General features: G+C 43.5%; 1 protein-coding gene across 1 annotated transcript in view; it reads right to left on the reverse strand.

Annotated features, from left to right (window-relative positions):
* The window catches only part of ITGA9 (integrin subunit alpha 9), a 378,558-nt gene that overhangs the window by 157,099 nt on the left and 200,010 nt on the right, over positions 1-21,449 (reverse strand). The window contains exon 17 of the mRNA XM_032162085.2: positions 20,916-20,992. Coding sequence (XP_032017976.1) covers positions 20,916-20,992 — 77 coding nt within the window. The remainder of the gene's footprint in view (positions 1-20,915; positions 20,993-21,449) is intronic.

Below are 21,449 nucleotides of genomic sequence, written 5' to 3' on the forward strand. Positions count from 1 at the left end.
AGGCTGCTCTCAGCTTCCCCACCTAGGAAGGCAGTTGCTATTGTATCTCCAAGGTACAACAGCATTCATGCTATTTTGTCCCAGAATGTTGGTATGGTGTTTACTCCTCAGCCTCTGCTCACTTCTATGGGCTGGGAGCTTTTACAGTCAAGTCTACTGTCACATCTGAGAGTTATTCCAAAGTCCCCTGGATTTGTCACAGAAGAATTTGCATTCCAAGTGCCAGTCTGGGGGCCTCTCCTTCATGACACAGGTAACTGTTCTTTAATAATCTATGCCAAACAATATAAAAGCCCATTCTCAAAACCACAACATTTCTATGTCTCCTAAGAATAATGCCGCCAACATCAGCCTTTAGTGGTACGATGCCAGGGTAAATGCCTTCATGAAATCTGTAAACAAACAGTATTATGAAGGCTAAGGCCATGTCCTGGAAAGCAAATAATAAAAACTATCTCTGTAATGGAGCTAGAAAAATACACTCATTTCATGAATATGTATTATGAGATCAAAGTTTAGAGACTCATGGATTTTCAAAGCTTTAAGGGATCTCAGAATCCATTACAGACCAACCTCCTCCCCATTTCGCAAAGACATTGAGGACTAAATAAGGTAGACAACTTAATAACTTATTCAGTAACTAGTGGCAGTACCAGGATTCAAACCCACTGTGTATTAGCCAGAGTCCAGACAGGAAAGCAGAACCCATGCCCGGGTAGTTCATAGAACGGATTAAAATGCGGAACCAGGTACAAAGGTGTGAGAAGAACCAGAAGAGCAAACAAGGTAAGATGAGGAAAAGCTGAGATCAGAAGCAACTGCTGACACCCTTAGAGTTGGAGGGACTGGGAGAGGAGGTGTTGTGATTGTGACTGGGACTGGGACTGCCAAGAGGGAGCTAAGACGGTGGAGGAGAAATAGCTACTGCCAGAGATGCTGCTTGAAGTGAGTGGAGTTGAGGAGAAACACCCTGACTTTTCTCCTCCTCCCTTTCTCCAATCTCAAACCAGTGATCCCACTGGCTGAACTTCACAAGAAGCTTATCTGCAAGGGAGCCTGGGAAATGTTGTTTTTTTGAATCCCACAGGGGAAAGGTGGGGAATGGATTGATGTGTCATGTTTTCAGATTCTCAGTCCATTACTCTCAGCTTGGAATAGGTTGTAGTTGGAGCTCACTGCCATGTGTGAGAACTCTGGACAAGGAAAGCCTGAAGTGCAATGAGGTACTAAAATGGAGTCGGTTTTCATGCAATGAAAGCTCCGAGATTTCTCTTTCCTGCAGGGATAGGAAACTGTTTTTGTCTTGCTGTCCCATTTTAGTTAGTGACTGCCTGTTGTTTTAGATTCCTGCAGATTTCATCGAAACATCGAATTATTTAGAATATGAATATCAATTTTCACTGCTGTGAAAATCATTAAAATTTCCTGATTTAGAAGACTCTAGAGATTGTGGCAAATATTTAGGGATTTATTTTACTAACCAAGAAAGGTACTGCTCTATTTTTTGTTGTAAAAAAAAATCACCAAGAAATACTAAAAAAGAATATTGTACCAAAAAAGGTTCGATTCTAAATATATTAGAGAAACAAAATCTAATTTTATTTTATATTTTAATCTATCCTAGAATAATAAAAATTCTTATTTCTGTCCAACTACTAGTCTTGTCCTGTGGTTATCCTGCAACTTGCCCCAGATAAACATAGGTAATCCCCTGTGGTTTGCAGCCTCAGCCCTAAACCACCTGCTCTAGCCCACTGGATGCTCCTCATCCCAACCAGCTCAACATCCCCTATGACACGCTTCCTTCTGTTCAAAGCTTACCACCTTATCTGACCCTGGCCTCCTTCTCAGGTGTGCCTATCCCGCCTGTATTAGCCTGTTCTCATACTGCTAATAAAGATATACCTGAGACTGGGTAATTTATAAAGGAAAGAGGTTCAATTGACTCACAGTTCCACATGGCTGGGGAGGCTTCACAACCATGGCGGAAGGTGAATGAGAAGCAAAGTCACGTCTTACATGGTGGCAGGCAACAGAGTGTGTGCAGGGGAACTCCCCTTTATAAAACCATCAGATCGCCGGGCGCGGTGGCTCACGCTTGTAATCCCAGCACTTTGGGAGGCCGAGGCGGGCGGATCACGAGGTCAGGAGATCGAGACCACAGTGAAACCCCGTCTCTACTAAAAAAAATACAAAAAATTAGCCGGGCGTGGTGGCGGGCGCCTGTAGTCCCAGCTACTTGGAGAGGCTGAGGCAGGAGAATGGCGTGAACCCGGGAGGCGGAGCTTGCAGTGAGCCGAGATTGCGCCACCGCACTCCAGCCTGGGCGACAGAGCGAGACTCCGTCTCAAAAAAAAAAAAAAAAAAAAAACCATCAGATCTCGTGAGACTTATTCACTATCACAAGAACAACACAGGAAAGACCCGCCCCCATGATTTGTTTACCTCCCACCAGGTTCCTCCCATAACATGTGGGAATTATGGGAGCTACAATTCAAGATGAGATTTAGGTGGGGACACAGCCAAACCATATCTGTCCTACCTCGGCACCACTGAGCTTCTCCTCCAGCAGTCCTGCCCTAGTTTCTCTAGATATACAACCCAGTAGTCTGGCCCAGCTCCAGCTGAACCCTGGGTTGATACCCTTACACAGCTTGTCCCAGACTTCCACTAGCATCTATCTGGACACTTGCCTGCATTCAAATACACTTGAAAAAAATCTAAACAGCAACATTAATTAAGTTCTGCTTTTGTTTTAAATCCATAACGGTACATGGCTTTATATTCATATGTATATATTCAAATACTGCATAAAGCAATAATATCATTAAACAGAACATTCTATATGTATGTGTACATGTTTTAACTTCCTCTGGGAGTGAGTTACTATGCCATGTAGTTTGAGTTGTGCTTCCCCATCTCATCATGCTTTAGAAATCCCTTCTAATCAGGCAAAACAGATCCATATGGTTATTAACTCCAGAGAGAGATCATAGGGCACCCCTGTAAGGCACCTCAATTAAAATTTACAGTGGGTCAGGGAAATCATTCCTGGGACTGAATTTCTGGTTTGAAAAACTCACTTATAGGAAGCCAAAAATACCTCTACCTCTCTCATAGGTACCCACCTGGGCCAGTTTCATGCTCAAAAAGTGAGAGAAAGAAAAAAGCATTTACTAAGGTGATCTGAGCCAAAACAGTGGTTTCCCTAGCAACAACATTCAGATAATTAAGGTAAATATGTATTACTTAAAAAAAAATAGCACGTCCATGTCCCTGCCCAGCTGACTCTGGCCCCAGCCATGTAGTGGTAGAATCGATATTTGCTTCAAAAGCCATCCTCTTTCTAACAAGGCAAATAAGCCAGTCAGAGGGCCCCTCCCTGTCCCTCAAGGCAGCTCAGTCTCCCTCCTCCTGCCTCATCTGTTTAACTGTGAAAAGAACTGCTGGTTCCCAGCTAACAGAGGAATTCAAATCCTCATCAGACTTGACTTTAGGAGTAGTTTCCGGAATCACTAAATCTTAGGACATCTGGAACAAATCAGGTTCACTCACTGTAACAACTGGATTAAAGACAAAGAATACTTTAGGGGGCAGAGGAATTCCCAAGATCTGCAGGCTGCTCGGAGGTCCAATGTCCTAAGACAGCACTGGTGTGCAGCGATGTATGACTTGACCCAGCAAGGGCCCGCTGCCACGATCTGCCACACATGCGCTGCCTGTTACACTTGGCCATTGCACAGAAAATGCAAGCAGTGTATGTGCATTTCATCAAAGCTGGCAGGGCAGACAGCTCAAGAAAGCCCAGGTTAGCAGGGCCATCATGGTCCCTTGACAAGTAATTCCGTCATAGCCATAACTTTTCTGTTTCTAGCTCAGGAACCAAATAGGGCCATAAATAGTCACAAGCAATGGAATATACTGAAATTATGAATCTCCTAGATTTTAGATCTTTTCTCCTGGGAGGTGAGGTAGACCTATGGGAAAGGGGAGAGCACAAATGTGTAGTTTAGCAATATGCTTTAAAAAAAATATATTAAATAAAAAGATTTGGAGGTAAATCTAATGCTATAACTCTGAAGGAGGGATGAATGTAAATGGTAGTTTGAAATATCTGCAATAACTCTGACTTGATGTGACAATACCTGTGATTTCTATTTGGGACAGAGTCACAGGTCCTGGTAATATTACTGTAGTCTATTTCCTACATTCATAATTGAATATGATGTTAAATTTCAGTGTGAAGTTAGTGAAAACAAAATGCAATCATTTTCTTATCCGGGTTCACAGATCAGCAAGAGGACATAGACTCCAGGTTAAGAACACCTGTCCTACGGGCAGGTGAGTGGTAGGGACCGAGTCAATAACCCTAAGGGGAGGCTGTGATGGACAGAGGGAAGGAGGGATGGCAGGCTCAGCCTAGGACAGCAGGAGGAAAGGTGAGCATGGTGTTTCTGAAGGCATATAAGAAGACATTAGAAATTGTGGTTGATTTCATTCACCTCAATTCTACCACCTCAGGACTGACAAGGAGCCACCTTTACGCCTGGCAGTTTAGATGAGAATTTTTTCCTTCTTGGCTTAGGAGATGAAATTGTTCTTTCACATCAGAAGGAAAAAAACAAAAACAAAAAACAAAAAACAAAAAAAAAACAGTTTTAACATTTGTCTTTTTTTTTTCTTGAAAAAACATAACTGTTAACTGAAAGAACGGCATTTCCTCCAGTTCAAATCTCATTATCACAGGAAACTTTGTTAAAAGAGAGTCCAGTGCTCCTGGTGAGAAACGCTTATGATTGTAACTGAACATCGTCTGTCTCCTTATGCAGTAAGGACTGTACCTGTCTTCAGTTCCCCACCAGTAAGGACATTTTGCATGAAAACCATTTCTCTCAAGGGAGCCCCCTTCCATTCCCTTGGGTCTGGAAAGTCCTCTTTAAAAACAAAGCCTCAGGGGAAGAGGTGTCCAGAGCAATCTCTAAAGACACAAAGTCCCCTGGACCAGCCTGAAGGGGTCTCCCACGCATTACTCCCACGCATTACTCCATAAGTCTGGTTTTCAAAAATAAAAATAACAAAATCCTCTGCAATTCCAAGAGGGCAAATAAAAACCCAATGAGCAACTGTTTTTTTTTTCTCTCCCACTAATGTTTGATAAATACATTGGATTTGATTTCCTTTTGAAACTTGGAATCCTAAAAAGGAATCAGCCTGCCCAGACAGGAGATCTAAGAGCAGATAAATAAAACACGAGGTTCTACCGCATCTCAGGATAGGCTCCCTTCCCTGGAAGCCAGAGCTTGTGGCAGAGATCCAGGGATCTGTTGGTGAGCCAGGGAACCAGGCTGGGGCAGGGACAGGGCAGGAGTGGACCAAGGCTGTGGGCACAGGGGGAATCTAGCCTCAACCAGATGCCAAGGAGAGCTCTGCAGCATAAACTACACCAGGGAGTTAATCCACACCCCAAACCAGCCAGCCATTGGCTAACAAGTCACCCTCCCAGGCAGGGCAAGGGTGACTTTCCAGACCAAAAGACGGGCCACTGTGAGCAGCTAGCAGCCAGCACAGCAGCTGGGAGCAGTGCACCTGCACAGCAAGGGATCTGGGTGTGACACCAATGGCATCCACTCAGCCTCATCATTTTTGGATCAAGATCACCTGGAATGGAGTCAGGGACGCAAGCTCATAAAATCTAGAGGTTCTCTACCTGGTACCTTCCCTCTCACTGCAATTTCAGCAAACTGATTTATGGGCAGGTCATGTTAAACCCAAGTCTCACACGTGGCTGTGGAATGCAGTCAGGGAAACAAGCTCATAAAATCTAGAGGTTTTCTACAAGGTACCTTCCCTCTCACTGCAATTGCAGTGAACCGATTTATGGGCAGGTCATGTTAAACCCAGGTCTCACCGCGGCCAGTGACCACTGGGGACAAAGCAAAGCCACAGCTGCCTTTGGCTTTTCATCCATGAAGAGCCACAGGGCAGCCTTCTTGTTCACCTGAGGTTATATCAGGTGGCTCAGAACAAACTTGGGAGGGATGCTGATGAGAGGGTGTGTGCAGGACAACAAGAAAAGTATGTGTTGGGGAAGACTGAGTTCAGACAACAAACTGTGCTGCTTCAGAATTTGGCTTGGCCCACAGTAACAAGCCTGTGCTGGGATGGGTGAGTCTAGGATTAGTGGCAAGGGACCAACACACACAGCCACACAGAACAAACTGCAAAAATCTTAGCAAGGAAACCACACATGGCTCCCTGTCTGCTCCAAGTTGAGAGAAGGGAGGGATTCAGGGCTACATTCTCTTGACAGATCCTTTCCTTGAGTCCAGTCACAAGGGAAATAGCCATGTCTTTGTGCTTGCTGGAAAGATGCTTCCACATAAAACCTCCAATGGATGGCTATGTTTGGAAGCCAAGGAAAACACTGCCCCAAAAAATTTTATCAGGCACACCTGTGAGGCAGACTCAGCCTTCCCGGATGTCTCAGGAGGAAGGCCGCTATGAGCACATGGTCAGCCTCTTCTATGGTTGCCACAGTTACTGCCTCAGTCTTGCCTTCACTGCCCCTCTGAGCATCCCCACCCTCTCACCATCTAGAAAGTTGAAGCTAGAAAATCTCAGCCAGTGTCTGCTCATGAGGGAAGGGGCTGTCCCTGAAATATGGTATCTGTAGGGAGAGCTATCTGTTGCTCATGTATGGTAGGCCCTGAAAAGCTCCCCTCAGTGCTTTGAGTCTGCCCAACAGAGAAAAAGGTCCTTGGGTGGCGGTCCCTACACTTGGAGCCTCGAATTCAGGAAACTGCAAATCAGAGGCTTTCTGCAATAGGAGGAATTCCCAAAACTTGTTTCCACCTAAAGACAGGCCAGGTTCCCCAAGCTGCAATGGTTATTTAAAGTCAGGGCCCATGGGTCAAATTGCTAGAACATCAGGCTTTGGAGCCTCCCACCAAGTGTTTCTCCTGCCTCTGCTATTTAATTTTTTTGACCTCAGATAAGTGACTCTAGTCCCTGCCTGTCAGCTTCCTATTCTGCACCAGAAATGCTCTGGCTCCAAGTACACACATAAAATCCCCCAACCTGGAAGATCTTGTGTGCTGGGCTTGTCTCTACCCCACATAAATGCCTGAGTTACTTTGTAAGACAACTGAGGGGCATCCCAGAGTCATGGGCTGTGCTTATGCCTGAGCTGCGCTGGAGCCAGGGCTCCTAAGAAACACAGAGTTCCGCTGTGTGGCTAGGCTTGGCCCACGTCACTCCCAGGATGATGCAGGGCTCAGGGGTCTTATCCTCTCTGCCTGGGACGTGCTGTGGACACATCCCTTATCTGCCTTTGCTGCCGTCCTCAGAGAAATGGGAACAAAACTCGGAGCCCTATACATGGTTCATAGGTTTGCTGTAAAGCCAAATGCCCTTCTGCATGTGTGCAATATATTGTTATGCTTGCTAGAGAAGGGGAAAAAAAGGTCCAGACAAATGCAATAGAGAATAGTTATCATAGTACTGGAGAATGTTGGGTGTTTGGCAAAACATGAAATGACAGTATTCCTAGGAAGCTAATGGGAAGAAGCCTCCATGTCAAAAAGTGATATGATACTCCTGTTGGAATTTCAGAATAAATTCATCAACTGAGAGTCTTTAAGAAAGTGGGTACAGGAGACATCATCCATGTCCCTGCCATCCCCTCCCACACTCCCCACCCCTGACCTCAATGCTTTTGCTGACTTTCAGCTGCCAGTGTCTGCATTTTTGTATCTAAGGGCCTTTTCCCATAGCTAGACAAGGATGCAAGTGCCAGGGAGCTAACTGTCCCCACCCACCTAACCCAGAGTAGCCCTCAACCAGTGAATCTCAGGAATTGGGGTACAAACACCCCAGCTCCTTCACCTGTCAGATATAGTCATTCCAAGAGGTACGTTTCCCTGCAGGATGAAGTGCCAATCATCCACTGTGGGAGCGGGGGATGATGCACTGATTGACAGCCTCTCTGGATCACACCCTTTGCCATGTGACTTTGCAGCTCCTCCCATCAGGAAGCAGAGTTTATTTCCATGTGACCCTGTGACATTTGCTTTGATCAACAGAATGTAGCAAAAGTGAGAATATATCTGCTCTGGAACTAGGCCTCATGAGGTCTTGTGCACTGCTGCTCTCCATTTTGGGCCCTGGCCACACTGTAAGAGTAATCCTGGGCTAGCCTCCTGGAGGAGGAGAGACCATGTGGAGGAATGCCAGCAAATCACAAATCAACAGCCAGGCACCCAACCGACCCGAGGTTGCCTGTAGATGCAGGAGGGAGCCCAAATGAGACCAGAAGACCTAAACAGCTGAGCCTAGCCTCAATAGCTGGCCACAGAATCAGGAGCTAAACAAATGGTGGCTGGTTTAAGGCATGGAGTTCTGGGGTGATTTGTTACAGCAGTAAGTAACTGATATACAAGTGCTATGGCACATCCTCACCGCAGGCTTCCCTGTGTACTTCCTTACTTCTTCCCTTCACTGCTCACTCAATTATTTGCACTCAAATCTTTGTCTCATGGTCTGCTTCTAGAAGAACTCAACCTTAGACCATGTAGAGTGCTGCCTCCCTTGTGCTTCCAGGGAACTCCCTCATATTCCCATCGTGATCATGACTACAGTTAGTGATACCTGTTTTCATGTGTGTCTCCCCTTCTAGACTGGGAGCATCGTGATGCAGCATTATGTGTTTATTTCCACCAGGCCTGGCATATCCATAGCAAGTGCTCCATCCACATTTGTCAAACAAATGAACACAGTAGCATTGTGTCACCTCTCATCAGGTGAACAGAAGCTGGGCTCTCTGGAAGGGCATGTCACCCTTCGATGTCTCTCCCAGAGTGTGACTGTCCCTTACACTGCTCCTCACCTTCCCGGGGGCCTAAATCCCACCCTCCGCCAGGTAACTCCCACGGAAGATACCTACATGTCCATTCATCCTTGATGCGTGGCTGGGATGTGAGGAGAGGCATCTGCTATCCCCTCTTAGAAAGCCCACATCAGGCTGGGCACGGTGGCTCATGCCTGTAATCCCAGCACTTTGGGGGGCCAAGGCAGGTGGATTGCTTGAGGTCAGGATTTCGAGACCAGCCTGGCCAATATGGTGAAACCCCGTCTCTACTAAAAAATATAAAAATTAGCTGGGCATGGTGGCGGGCGCCTATAATCCCAGCTACTCAGGAGGCTGAGTGAGGCAGGAGAATCACTTGAACCTGGGAGGTGGAAATTGTAGTGAGCCAAGATAGTGCCACTGTACTCCAGCCTGGGCAACAAAGTGAGACTCTGTCGGAAAAAAAAAAAAGAAGGCCCACATCAGAGAAACGGCAAACACTGTTCTGAGAAAGGAGGGCAAGGATGAGCAATCTGTCAACTCTTATTCAAAAGGTTCCATTTGGTTGAGCATTTTGCCTTTCTTTCAAGAATATACCATTGAGAAATCCATTCCTATAGCCAGAGATTCCAGAAACAGCAACCATTAAAGCCAGCTAGGCCAGGCGCAGTGGCTCACACCTGTAATCCCAGCACTTTGGGAGGCCAAGATGGGTGGATCACCTGAGGTCAGGAGTTCGAGACTAGCCTGGACAACATGGTGAAACCCCATCTCTACTAAAAAAATACAAAAATTAGCTGGGCACGGTGGCAGGTATCTGTAATCCCAGCTACTTGGGAGGCTGAGGCAGAAGAATCGCTTGAACCCAGGAGGAGAAAGTTGCAGCGAGCTGAGATCACGCCACTCTACTCCAGCCTGGGCAACAAGAGCAAAACTCCAACTAAAAAAAAAAAATCCAGCTACTTCAAATCAACAAACTTCTGCATTTTTTCTTCAGAACTGGTGCAGACAATGAGGGGGAAAAAAATTACATGGCTAATGTTCTGACATTTTCCAGCTTTCTGATGAGTTCCTATTCATCTTCCCTCATATGATAATAATAATAATAGTGATGATATTGCATTTTAGGAAACTGCTGGCATGCCAGCCATAAGCTCACCATTGAATCTGAGGCTCTCCAAGGAGAGAAAATGCAGCCTACATAGATAAAGAATGTGCTGACTCGGCCAGGCGTGGTGGCTCATGCCTGTAATACCAACACTTTGGGAGGCCGAGGTGGGAAGCTCAAGACCAGCCTGACCATCATGGAGAAACCCTGTCTTTACTAAAAATACAAAATTAGCCAGGCATGGTGGTGCATGCCTGTAACACCAGCTACTCGGGAGGCTGAGGCAGGAGAATCGCTTGAGCCCGGGAGGTGGAGGTTATGGTGAGCTGAGATTGTGCCATTGCCATCCTGGGCAACAAGAGCGAAACTCCCTCTAAAAAAAACACAAACAAAAAAAAGAATGTGCTGACTCAATGCAAGGACTGCCACTGACCCAGCAGGAGATTGCTTGTGTCTCCGGAAGGAAAAGCTATCGAACAAGGCCTCCAGGTCAGACAGCACATGGGGAGAATGGAGGGGAGGGATGGCAGCTATCTTTGCTGGTGGATTTTTTGCCCATCTACTTTGGCATTGGGGCTTTCACAGAGAGGAAGACTTTTTCCCCAAGGTCTCTAGTCTTAGTACCTCTGGTCTAGAGCCAGCTAATAGCTGAACCCAGAGACAACAGAAGCCAATGTACAGGAGGAGAGCGGGATGTAGAATCAGACATTCCAAGCTTTAACTTTCCCCTACAACATAAGCCTTGAGCAAGTAACCTGGCTTTCCTGAGCCTCTGCACCGCCTCAGTAAAAAGAGTATAAGAATATTTATTCTCAGTGTTGTTGAGGATTAAATGAAATAATAATGCTAGTTTTCACTCCTGGGTGTTTCCTTATACGCTAAGCACTTTTAGAAGCACTTGAATATGTATTAATTAATTAATATGCAAAATAACCTCATAAGGTGCTGCTGTTATTTTCCCCATTTCACAGAGGAGAAAACAGGCAGAGATGTTAAACAACTTGCTCAAGGTTATGCAGCTGGTAAGATACTTCAGTGCTTATATGTATATGGAGTATTCAGTGGGGTATCTAGTGCTTGGTCAGTGCTCACTAAACAAGGTGTCTTTCCCTTTATAAAACAAGACAAACTTCACTTCTGACCTAGGCTGTGCAGTTGATGATTCTAACCATTCTGCCACTTTTGAGAAGGAGAACAATTTGTTTCAAACTCTAAATAGCTCTCTGGGTTTGGGGATCCTCCTCTGGAAGACTGGTTTTCATGGATGGAGCTCCCATCCCTCAGCTAGCCAACAGTTTTGGGAAATGCACTTCACCCCACCACCCAACCCCCATGGTAACAGCATTATCAAGGCTACAACCATAGGGCAATTATATGTTGCCACCAGATGGTTCTAGCTTTACAGATATCCTGCTGTGTCTTTTCACCTCCCTTAAAAGTCCTTATTTTATCGGAGTTGGCTAGCCAGACAGCAATGAAATGTTCCACTGATTTCTGATGGAATGCATCAAAAAAAGAATTTTTTTAAAGCTCACCTGACATAGTCTTTTTCTTTATCATATGTGATGCTTTCTTAGGTACTGTGAGTATTCAAAAATACAAAACATAGTTGCATCCTTTTACAAATGGAATTTTCAGTCCTGCTTGATAGAAACTTTTAAACAAGTTTCATCCCTGTTCCTGGAGGTTTTGACAATGGCCTGTTTTGGAACTGGACTCAAGCCCATTACAGATCAAGAACTTCTAATTGAAGAGTTGATTGTTTTAAGAGATCACAGGCCTGCCAGAATTCATGCTCTCCAGAGAGGAAAATAAAAACATCCATGAATCCCAGTCACAGACAGCATTTCCTATGGCTTGATCTCTGGCCACTCTGGGTGACCCAATCACTCCCAGATGTCCTTCCCTCTGTCTTAAGACAAAGGCTCCTCAGTCTGGTGGGTATTCAGAGGCCTCCAGCCACAACACCATGGACCAACCGTCTACACAGTCATCAGAGAAATCTTTCTCTGTGGCCCCTTTGCTTCGACTTTTCGTACAGTGAGTAAGGTCACAGCTAACAGGAGAGCTAAGTTCTAAAGATCACGGAAAGCAAAAATTGTGTCCAAGTTGCCCTTGTGAAGCCCTTGGAGGGGTGCACCATGGTGGAAATCAGCACAACATCTCTCATAAGTCCAACCCTGAAAAGGCTGTTCCTGCACTGGGATGAAGGGCAGCTGCTCCACATACCTACCCAAGGCAGGGAAGCAGGAACTGATATGGATGGAGAGAGGAGCAAACTCAAAACTCAAGCTGGAACGTACTTTCACTGAGCGGAATAGAGGGTCAAATGACCTATACCATCTCAATGTTCTCCTCTCCCTTCCCCACCCCGGCTCCTGGAGTGTGCCCGGCTGCATTATTATTATTATTATTTTTTTGCCCCCGGTCGCCTAGGCTGGAGTGCAGTGGTGCCATCTCAGCTCACTGCAACCTCCACTTCCCAGGCTCAAGTGATCCTCCCACCTCAGCCACCTGAGTAGCTGGGACTAGACGCGCCTGCTGCCATGCCTGGCTAATTTTTGTATGTTTTTGTAGAGACGGAGTTTTGACATGTTGCCCAGGCTGGTCTCAAACTCCTGAGCTCAAGCAATCCATCTGCCTCAGCCGCCCAAAGTGCTGGGATTACAGGCACAGCCACTGCGCCTGGCCCCCTGGCTGTATTCTTGTAAGGTTAAATGCACTTACACTACAACTTGGCTGTACTCCCACTGGCTTCAAGATGAAGTCCAGACTCATAAGTGTTCCACAATCTGGTTTCTCTCCCTTTCTCCTTCCCTGTCTCTCACTGTGTTCTCCTGACTGCCTCCTTCATTCCAGACACCTGCAGATCTTCATGGGAGTCCTGTTCTCCATACTTCTGCTCACATCTTCCCTCTGCCCAGAATGTGTGAGTCCTCATTCCTCTTAACACCACCTCTTGGAAGCTGCTGCAGAGCCCTGGAGTAAACCAACTAGCACTCACCGTGTGGTACCACTATCTCCCAGCCTCTTGCTCTGCTCACAGCAGGAGAGAAGGGCTCACATACTGCTCACTTCTGCAGCCCAGTGCCTAGGACTTGCCTGGCTTGAACAAGAAAGGAGGGCACATTCCATCCCAGACAAGAATGAATCAAGAGAGCTCAATGATAACCAAAGCAGTTTACCTCTGCTTGGAGCCACTACGCCTTTGCCAACCAAATTCAGACCCTTGTTTCCACTAGCACTTAACTGAGTGTACCTTCCCTCACATTGTCCCTGGCTCTGAAGAGTGAACACCCAAAGGTCTGGAAAAATCCCATATAACTGAACCACAGGTTTGTTATCTAAGTATCAATGAACATTTCTCCGATGGCTCCTGCGAGAACAGCTATGGGCCCAAAAGTATAACGAAGGTTTCTTTAATGGAGGACTTGGCCAAAAGGCTATTTTGAGAGGCCAGGGGTCCTCTGAGAAATAACCCAACCTAAGAGGCTGAGAGCCTCAGTCCAAAGGCATTGTTTCTGAGGTTCAGAAAATCTTCTCGCCCAGTCTCCAGGTCTCATGTCTGAATTCCAGAGAGGTGGAATTGCAATAAAGACTGAAATAGCCCTGATAACAACAAGGCATCAGGATAAGAAACAGGGCTACCTCGCTGTTTATATAGTATGGTAGATTGCATTATGGGTCCCAAGTCTTCACCTCCTCCTTATACTCAGGCCCTTTGCTGTGTGGCCTTGTAATTCCTCTCACTAACTTCCTGTCCCTTGACTTTGGGTTTGGCCATGTGACTTGCTGTGGCCAATAGAATAAGGCTGGAGGAAAAGTGCACCAGTTCTGAGCCCAGGCCTTATGAGTCATTGCACATTTCTGCATGCCTTCTTGTACCTCTGTTATGCTGTGAGAATATGCCCAGGCTTGTCCACTGGTTCCAAAGAAAAAATGAAAGACACAGGGAGTAGAGCTGAATGGTGTCACCCAAGCCTAGAACCTACCCTCTGCTGAACCTAGATGCATGGACAAATCAGCCAAGGTCCAGCTGAATCCAGCCTGGACCAGCTGACCTGAAAATCCATGAGAACCAGTGATTGCTGTTCATATCATCGAGTTTTGGGGTGATTTTTTATTGAGCCTGTTTTGTGGCAATTGGTAGCTGATACATATGGGGGTCTGGGTCCTGGCCACCACACTAGTTGTTCAAGCATTATTGATGACTGGGCCCACAGAGGATAACTAGCTCTGACCACACTTGAAAGGCCAGACTCGGGCAGTGGAGGCAGCTTTAGCCACCAGGTGCTATACTGAGCCTTGAATTTTACATCTTAATATAAGAAAAGCACAATTCAGTAGAGATGGATTTGATCATCCACTAATGGGTAGCAAAAGCATTAGGACTTTGTTAACTTAATATCTGACCTTGGAGCAAGTGAACATTTTCCCACCACATGAAGTTTTTCCATGATCCAAAATAAATTTCCAGCATTTCCAGTCTGCCTCAAGACAAAACAAATCCATATATTTTTGTTTCTTGTTATTTTTTCCCTAAAACACTTTTTGGAAGGCCTATTTAAAATTAAAATTAATGAGCTGCAAATTTATGAAACTTCTTTAAAGTCAGTTCCTCTAACAATCCCAGGAGGTCCTTTGTACTAATGTTAAACAATTCTAATATCCATTCCATGAGTTTTAAGTAATTTCGTAAGCTTGGCAAAATGTGTGCTATTTTAATCTACCACTATTGCCCTAAGTAAAAGTCATGCTAATTAATATTTAAGTGGTTTGGAGGACTGTGTGTGTGTATGTTACACCATCTTCCTCCAGTAAACTCAAACTGAAGAAAAGGAATCTTAGTATTACTTTCCTTTGATGAATGAAAGATCATGTACCATCATAAGTTAAAATGTACTAGTGTACGTCCATAGAGAAACCCCATCTGAAAGTCACCAACATAAAGATCAAAGGTAGATAAATCCATGAAGATGAGGAAAAACTAGCACAAAAAGGTTGAAAATTCCAAAAACCAGAATGCCTCTTCTCCTCCAAAGGATCACAACTCCTTACCAGCAAGGGAACAAAACTGGATGGAGAATGAGTTTGATGAATTGACAGAAGTAGGCTTCAGAAGGTGGGTAATAACAAACTCCTCTGAGCTAAAGGAGCATGTTCTAACCCAATTCAAGGATGCTAAGAACATTGAAAAAAGGCTAGAGGAATTGCTACCTAAAATAACCAGTTTAGAGAAGAATATAAATGACCCGATGGAGCTGACAAACACAGCACGAGAACTTCGTGAAGCATACACAAGGATCAACAGCCAAATCGATCAAGCAGAAGAAAGGATATCAGAGACTGAAGATCAACTTAATGAAATAAAGCATGAGGACAAGATTAGAGAAAAAAGAATGAAAAGAAATCAACAAAGCCTCCAAGAAATAATGGGACTAAGTGATAAGACCAAACCTACGTTTGATTGGTGTATCTGAAAGTGATGAGGAGAATGGAACCAAGTTGGAAAACACTCTTCGGGATATTATCAAGGAGAACGTCCCCAACCTAGAAGGGCAGGCCAACATTCAAATTCAGGAAATACAGAGAACATTACAAAGACACTCCTCAGGAAGACCAGCCCCAAGATACATAATCATCAGATTCACCAAGGTTGAAATGAAGGAAAAAATGTTAAGGGCAGCCAGAGAGAAAGGTTGGGTTACCCACAAAGGGAAGCCCATCAGACTAACAGTGAATCTTTCTGCAGAAACTCTACAAGCCAGAGGAGAATGTGGGCCAATATTCAACATTCTTAAAGAATTTTCAATCCAGAATTTCATATCCAGCCAAACTAAGCTTCATAAGCGAAGAAGAAACTTTTTTACAGAGAAGCAAATGCTCTGAGATTTTGTCACCACCAGGCCTGCCTTACAAGAGCTCCTGAAGGAAGCACTAAACATGGAAAGGAAAAACCAGTACCAGCCACTGCAAAAACATGCCAAATTGTAAAGACCATCAACACTATGAAGAAACTGCATCAACTAATGGGCAAAATAATCAGCTAGAATCATAATGAAAGGATCAAATTCACACATAGCAATATTAACCTTAAATGTAAACAGGCTAAATGACCCAATTAAAAGACACAGACTGGCAAATTGGATAAAGAGTCAAGAGCCATCAGTGTGCTGTATTCAGGAGACCCATCTCATGTGCAAAGACACACATAGGCTCAAAATAAAGGGATGGTAGAATATTTACCAAGCAAATGGAAAGCAAAAAAGAGCAGGAGTTGCAATCCTAGTCTCTGATAAAACAGACTTTAAATCAACAAAGTTCAAAAAAAGATAAAGAATGGCATTACATAATGGTGAAGGGATCATGCAACAAGAAGAGCTAACTATCATAAATATATATGCACCCAATACAGGAGCACCCAGATTCATAAAGCAAGTTCTTAGAGACCTATAAAGAGACTTAGACTCCCACACAATAATAGTGGGAGACTTTAACACCCCACTGTCAAATATTAGATCATGAGACAGAAAATTAACAAGGATATTCAGGACTTGAACTCAGTTCTGGACCAAGCAGACCTGATAGATATCTACAGAACCTTCCACCCCAAATCAGCAGAATATACATTCTTCTCAGTATCTCATCACACTTATTCTAAAATTGACCATGTAATTGGAAGTAAAACACTCCTCAGCAAATGCAAAAGAACAGAAATCATAACAGTCTCTCAGACCACAGTGAAATCAAATTAGAACTCAAGATTAAGAAACTCACTCAAAACCACACAACTACATGGAAACTGAACAACCTCCTCCTGAATGACTACTGGGTACACAATGAAATTAAGGCAGAAATAAATAAGTTCTTTGAAACCAATGAGAACAAAGACACAACATACCAGAATTGCTGGGACACATCTAAAGCAGTGTTTAGAGGAAAATTTATAGCACTAAATGCCCACAGGAGAAAGCAGGAAAGATCTAAAATTGACACTCTAACTTCATAATTAAAAGAACTAGAGAAGCAAGAGCAAACAAATTCAAAAGCTAGCAGAAGACAAGAAATAACTAAGAGCAGAACTGAAGGAGCTAGAGACATGAAAAACCCTTCAAAAAAAAAAAATCAACAAATCCAGGAGCTGGTTTTTTTTTTGAAAAGATTAACAAAAGAGACCACTAGCCACACTAATAAAGAAGAAAACAGAGAAGAATCAAATAGACACAACAAAAAATGATAAAGGGGATATCACCACCGATCCTACAGAAAAACAAACTACCATCAGAGAATACTATAAACACCTCTATGCAAATAAACTAGAAAATCTAGAAGAAATGGATAAATTCCTCGACACATATATTCTCCAAAGACTAAACCAGGAAGAAGTTGAATCCCTGAGTAGACCAAAAACAAGTTCTAAAATTGAGGTAGTAATTAATAGCCTACCAACCAAAAAAAGCCCAGGACCAGGCGGATTCACAACTGAATTCTACCAGAGGTACAAAGAGGATCTGGTATCATTCCTTCTGAAACTATTCCATTCAATAGAACAAGAGGGACTCCTCCCTAACTCATTTTATGAGGCCAGCATCATCCTGATACCAAAACCTGGCAGAGACACAACGAAAAAAGAAAATTTCAGGCCAATATCCCTGATGAACATCAGTGCTAAAATCCTCAATAAAATACTGGCAAACTGAATCCAGCAGCACATCAAAAAGCTTATCCACCACAATCAAGTCGGCTTCATCCCTGGGATGAAAGGCTGGTTCAACATATGCAAATCAATAAACATAATCCATCACATAAACAGAACCAATGATAAAAAATACATGATTATCTCAATAGATGCAGAAAACGCCTTCAATAAAATTCAACACCCCTTGATGCTAAAAACTCTCAATAAACCAGGTATTGATGGAACATATCTCAAATAATAAGAGCTGTTTATGACAAACCCAAAGCCAATATCATACTGAATGGGCAAAAGCTGGAAGCATTCCCTTTGAAAACCGGCACAAGACAAGGATGCCCTCTCTCACCACTCCTATTCAACATAGTATTGGAAGTTCTGGCCAAGGCAATCAGGCAAGAGAAAGAAAAAAAGGTATTCAAATAGCAAGAGAGGAGGTCAAATTGTCTCTGTTTGCAGACAACATGATTGTATATTTAGAAAACCCCATCGTCTCAGCCTAAAATCTCCTTAAGCTGATAAGCAACTTCAGCAGTCTCAGGATACAAAATCAATGTGCAAAAATCACAAGCATTCCTATACACCAATAATAGACAAACAGAGAGCCAAATCATGAGTGAACTCCCATTCACAATTGCTACAAACAGAATAAAATACCTAGGAATCCAACTTATAAGGGATGTGAAGGACCTCTTCAAGGAGAACTACAAATCACTGCTCAAGGAAATAAGAAAGGACACGAACAAATGAAAAAATAGTCCGTGCTCATGGATACAAAGAATCAATACCGTGAAAATGGACATACTGCTCAAAGTAATTTATAGAGTCAATGCGATCCCCATCAAGCTATCATTGACTTTCTTCATGGAATTAGAAAAGACTACTTTAAATTTCATATGGAACCAAAAAAGAATCCATATAGCCAAGGCAATCCTAAGCCAAAAGAACAAAGCTGGAGGCATCATGCTACCTGACTTCAAACTATACTACAAGGCAACAGTAACCAAAACAGCATGGTACTGGTACCAAAACAGATATATAGACCAATGGAACAAAACAGAGGCCTCAGAAATAACACCACACATCTACAACCATCTGATCTTTGACAAACCTGACACAAATAAGCAATGGGGAAAGGATTCCCTGTTTAATAAATGGTGTTGGGAAAACTGGCTAGCCATATGCAGAAAACTGAAACTGGACCCATTCCTTACACCTTATACAAAAATTAACTCAAGATGCATTAAAGAGTTAAACGTAAGACCTAAAACCATAAAAACCCTAGAAGAAAACCTAGGCAATACCATTCAGGACACAGGCATGTGCAAAGACTTCGTGACTGAAACACCAAAAGCAATGGCAACAAAAGCCAGAATTGACAAATGGGATCTAATTAAACTAAAGAGCTTCTGCACAGCAAAAGAAACTATCATCAGAGTGAACAGGCAACCTAGAGAATGGGAGAAAAATTTTGCAATCTATCCATCTGACAAAGGGCTAATATCCAGAATCTACAAAGAAACAAATTTACAAGAAAAAAAACAACACTATCAAAAAGTAGGCGAAAGATGTGAACAGACACTTCTCAAAAGAAGATATTTATGTGGCCAACAAATATAAGAAAAAATGCTCATCAGCATTGGTCATCACAGAAATGCAAATCAAAACCATAATAAGATACCATGTCACGCCAGTTAGAATGGCGATCATTAAAAAGTCAAGAAACAACAGGTGCTGGAGAGGATGTGGAGAAATAGGAATGCTTTTACACTGTTGGTGGGAGTGTAAATTAGTTCAACCATTGTGGAAAACAGTGTGGCAATTCCTCAAGGATCTAGAACCAGAAATACCATTTGACCCAGCCATCCCATTACTGGGTATACATACGCAAAGGATTATGAATCATTCTACTGTAAAGACACATGCACACATACGTTTATTGCAGCACTCTTCACAATAGCAAAGACTTGGAACCAACCCAAATGCCCATCAATGATAGACTGGATAAAGAAAATGTGGCACATATATACCATAGAACACTATGCAGCCATAAAAAAGGATGAGTTCATGTCCTTTGCAGGGACATGGATGAAGCTGTAAACCATCATTCTCAGCAAACTAACACAAGAACAGAAAACCAAACACTGCATGTTCTTACTCATAAGTGGGAGTTGAACAATGACAACACAGGGACACAGGGAGGGGAATATCACACACCAGGGCCTGTCAGGGGTGGTGGGTTAGGGGAGGGATAGCATTAGGAGAAATACCTAATGTAGATGACAGGTTGATGGGTGCAGCAAACCACCATGGCATGTGTATACCTATGTAACAAACCTGCACGTTCTGTACATGTATCCTGGAACTTAAAGTATAACAATAAAACAAATGTCCTAGTGTAGGTACTGGTTCATAATGGTATATTCATTTCATTTCATCCAAACTTAACTCTCATAGTTTTAAGTAAGAGATACACTATGCATTTTGAAAAATAACTACCAAAACTAGTGACTGTTTTTCAGAAATGGTAATAAAACTAATAGAGGGGTTTCTGGCCCCAAGGCTAAAACAGTCTTTCAGAAGGAATTGTTTCAAAAGGAAGCCATTCTGTGAAATGAGGCTAAATGATCAGGACCAGCCCTTCATCCTAAATGAAGTCTAAAATAAAAGGTTGGCAAAGAGGAAACAGAAGGCCGCTGTACGGTTCACCTTTAGCCTTGGGGGATTCATGTAGTGCGGGAGGAAATCCTGAAACAATAAGGAGACTATCTGCTCACTTGGATCAGGGCAGCCTGCCCCTCTCCTTCAGCCCTCTCCTGCCACAGAAATGTTACTTGTTGTTAAAACATACGCTATTGTGTGTGTGTGTGTGTGTGTGGAGGTCGGGGGGCATAAACCTTTATTTAATAATAGGATGAATCACATGAAATTGTCTAAAAGGTCAAATATTGGCAATTTCATATGATTCAACTTAATGCAATCAGCAAGCATAAAATAGCCACCCCCCAAATACTCATAGAAATTAGAAATATAAGCTACATTGTGAAATACGTGGAATTGCAGACAAAACCAAACCTAAACAATCTTCCCAACAAAGCTTTTGTTATAATTATTTTGTAATATACATTTTTTTAAAACCACAGAATATTACTGTAACCCATCAACTCTGTTTATCTTCTTCAGTGGGGAAATCTGCACATTCAGGTTTGGGGCCTGGGGTCAAGAAAAAGGAGCTTGAGAGCACTGCTGTGAAGGAAACACCGACATACCTGGAGAGCAGCAGTTTACCCTGAAGCTGCAGGTCCGCCGCACAGTCCTCTGAACGGCAATTCCTTTCAAAAACAGTCTGTGAGAAAGACAGGAGAGGAAGGTTAGGGCAGGATTGAGTGGCAAACGAGTACACAGTGGCCAACTCCTTTCTTGCAAATCAGTGGGAATTCTTCCCCTGAGCCCATCGGGGCCTCTACTCCCACCTCCAAGAAGCCAGCTCTCCAGCGTGGGAAGGGGTTCTTCCAAGCTCCAAGGAAGCCTAAGTCAACTGTGGTTTTGATTTTGTCAGTGCATTACTTATTTGATTCATTCCCTAGTCTACTGAAGTGCTTCTCCAAGCAGTTTTTTCAAGACAGGTGCGTGGTGGTGGATGTCCTTTCAGTCTCTGCTTGTGTGAGACTGTCTTTCAGATGCTCTTAGATGAATGATAATCCAGTTGAGTAAAGAACTCTCAGATTATAGTTTGGTCATTTCCCCCTACTTGCTCCATCTTGGGGATGCAGGAATTTTTTTTTTTTTTTTTTTTTTTAGAC

Source organism: Hylobates moloch, unplaced genomic scaffold (genome assembly GCF_009828535.3).
Source record: "Hylobates moloch isolate HMO894 unplaced genomic scaffold, HMol_V3 SCAFFOLD_8, whole genome shotgun sequence".
NCBI classification, from domain to species: Eukaryota; Metazoa; Chordata; class Mammalia; order Primates; family Hylobatidae; genus Hylobates; species Hylobates moloch.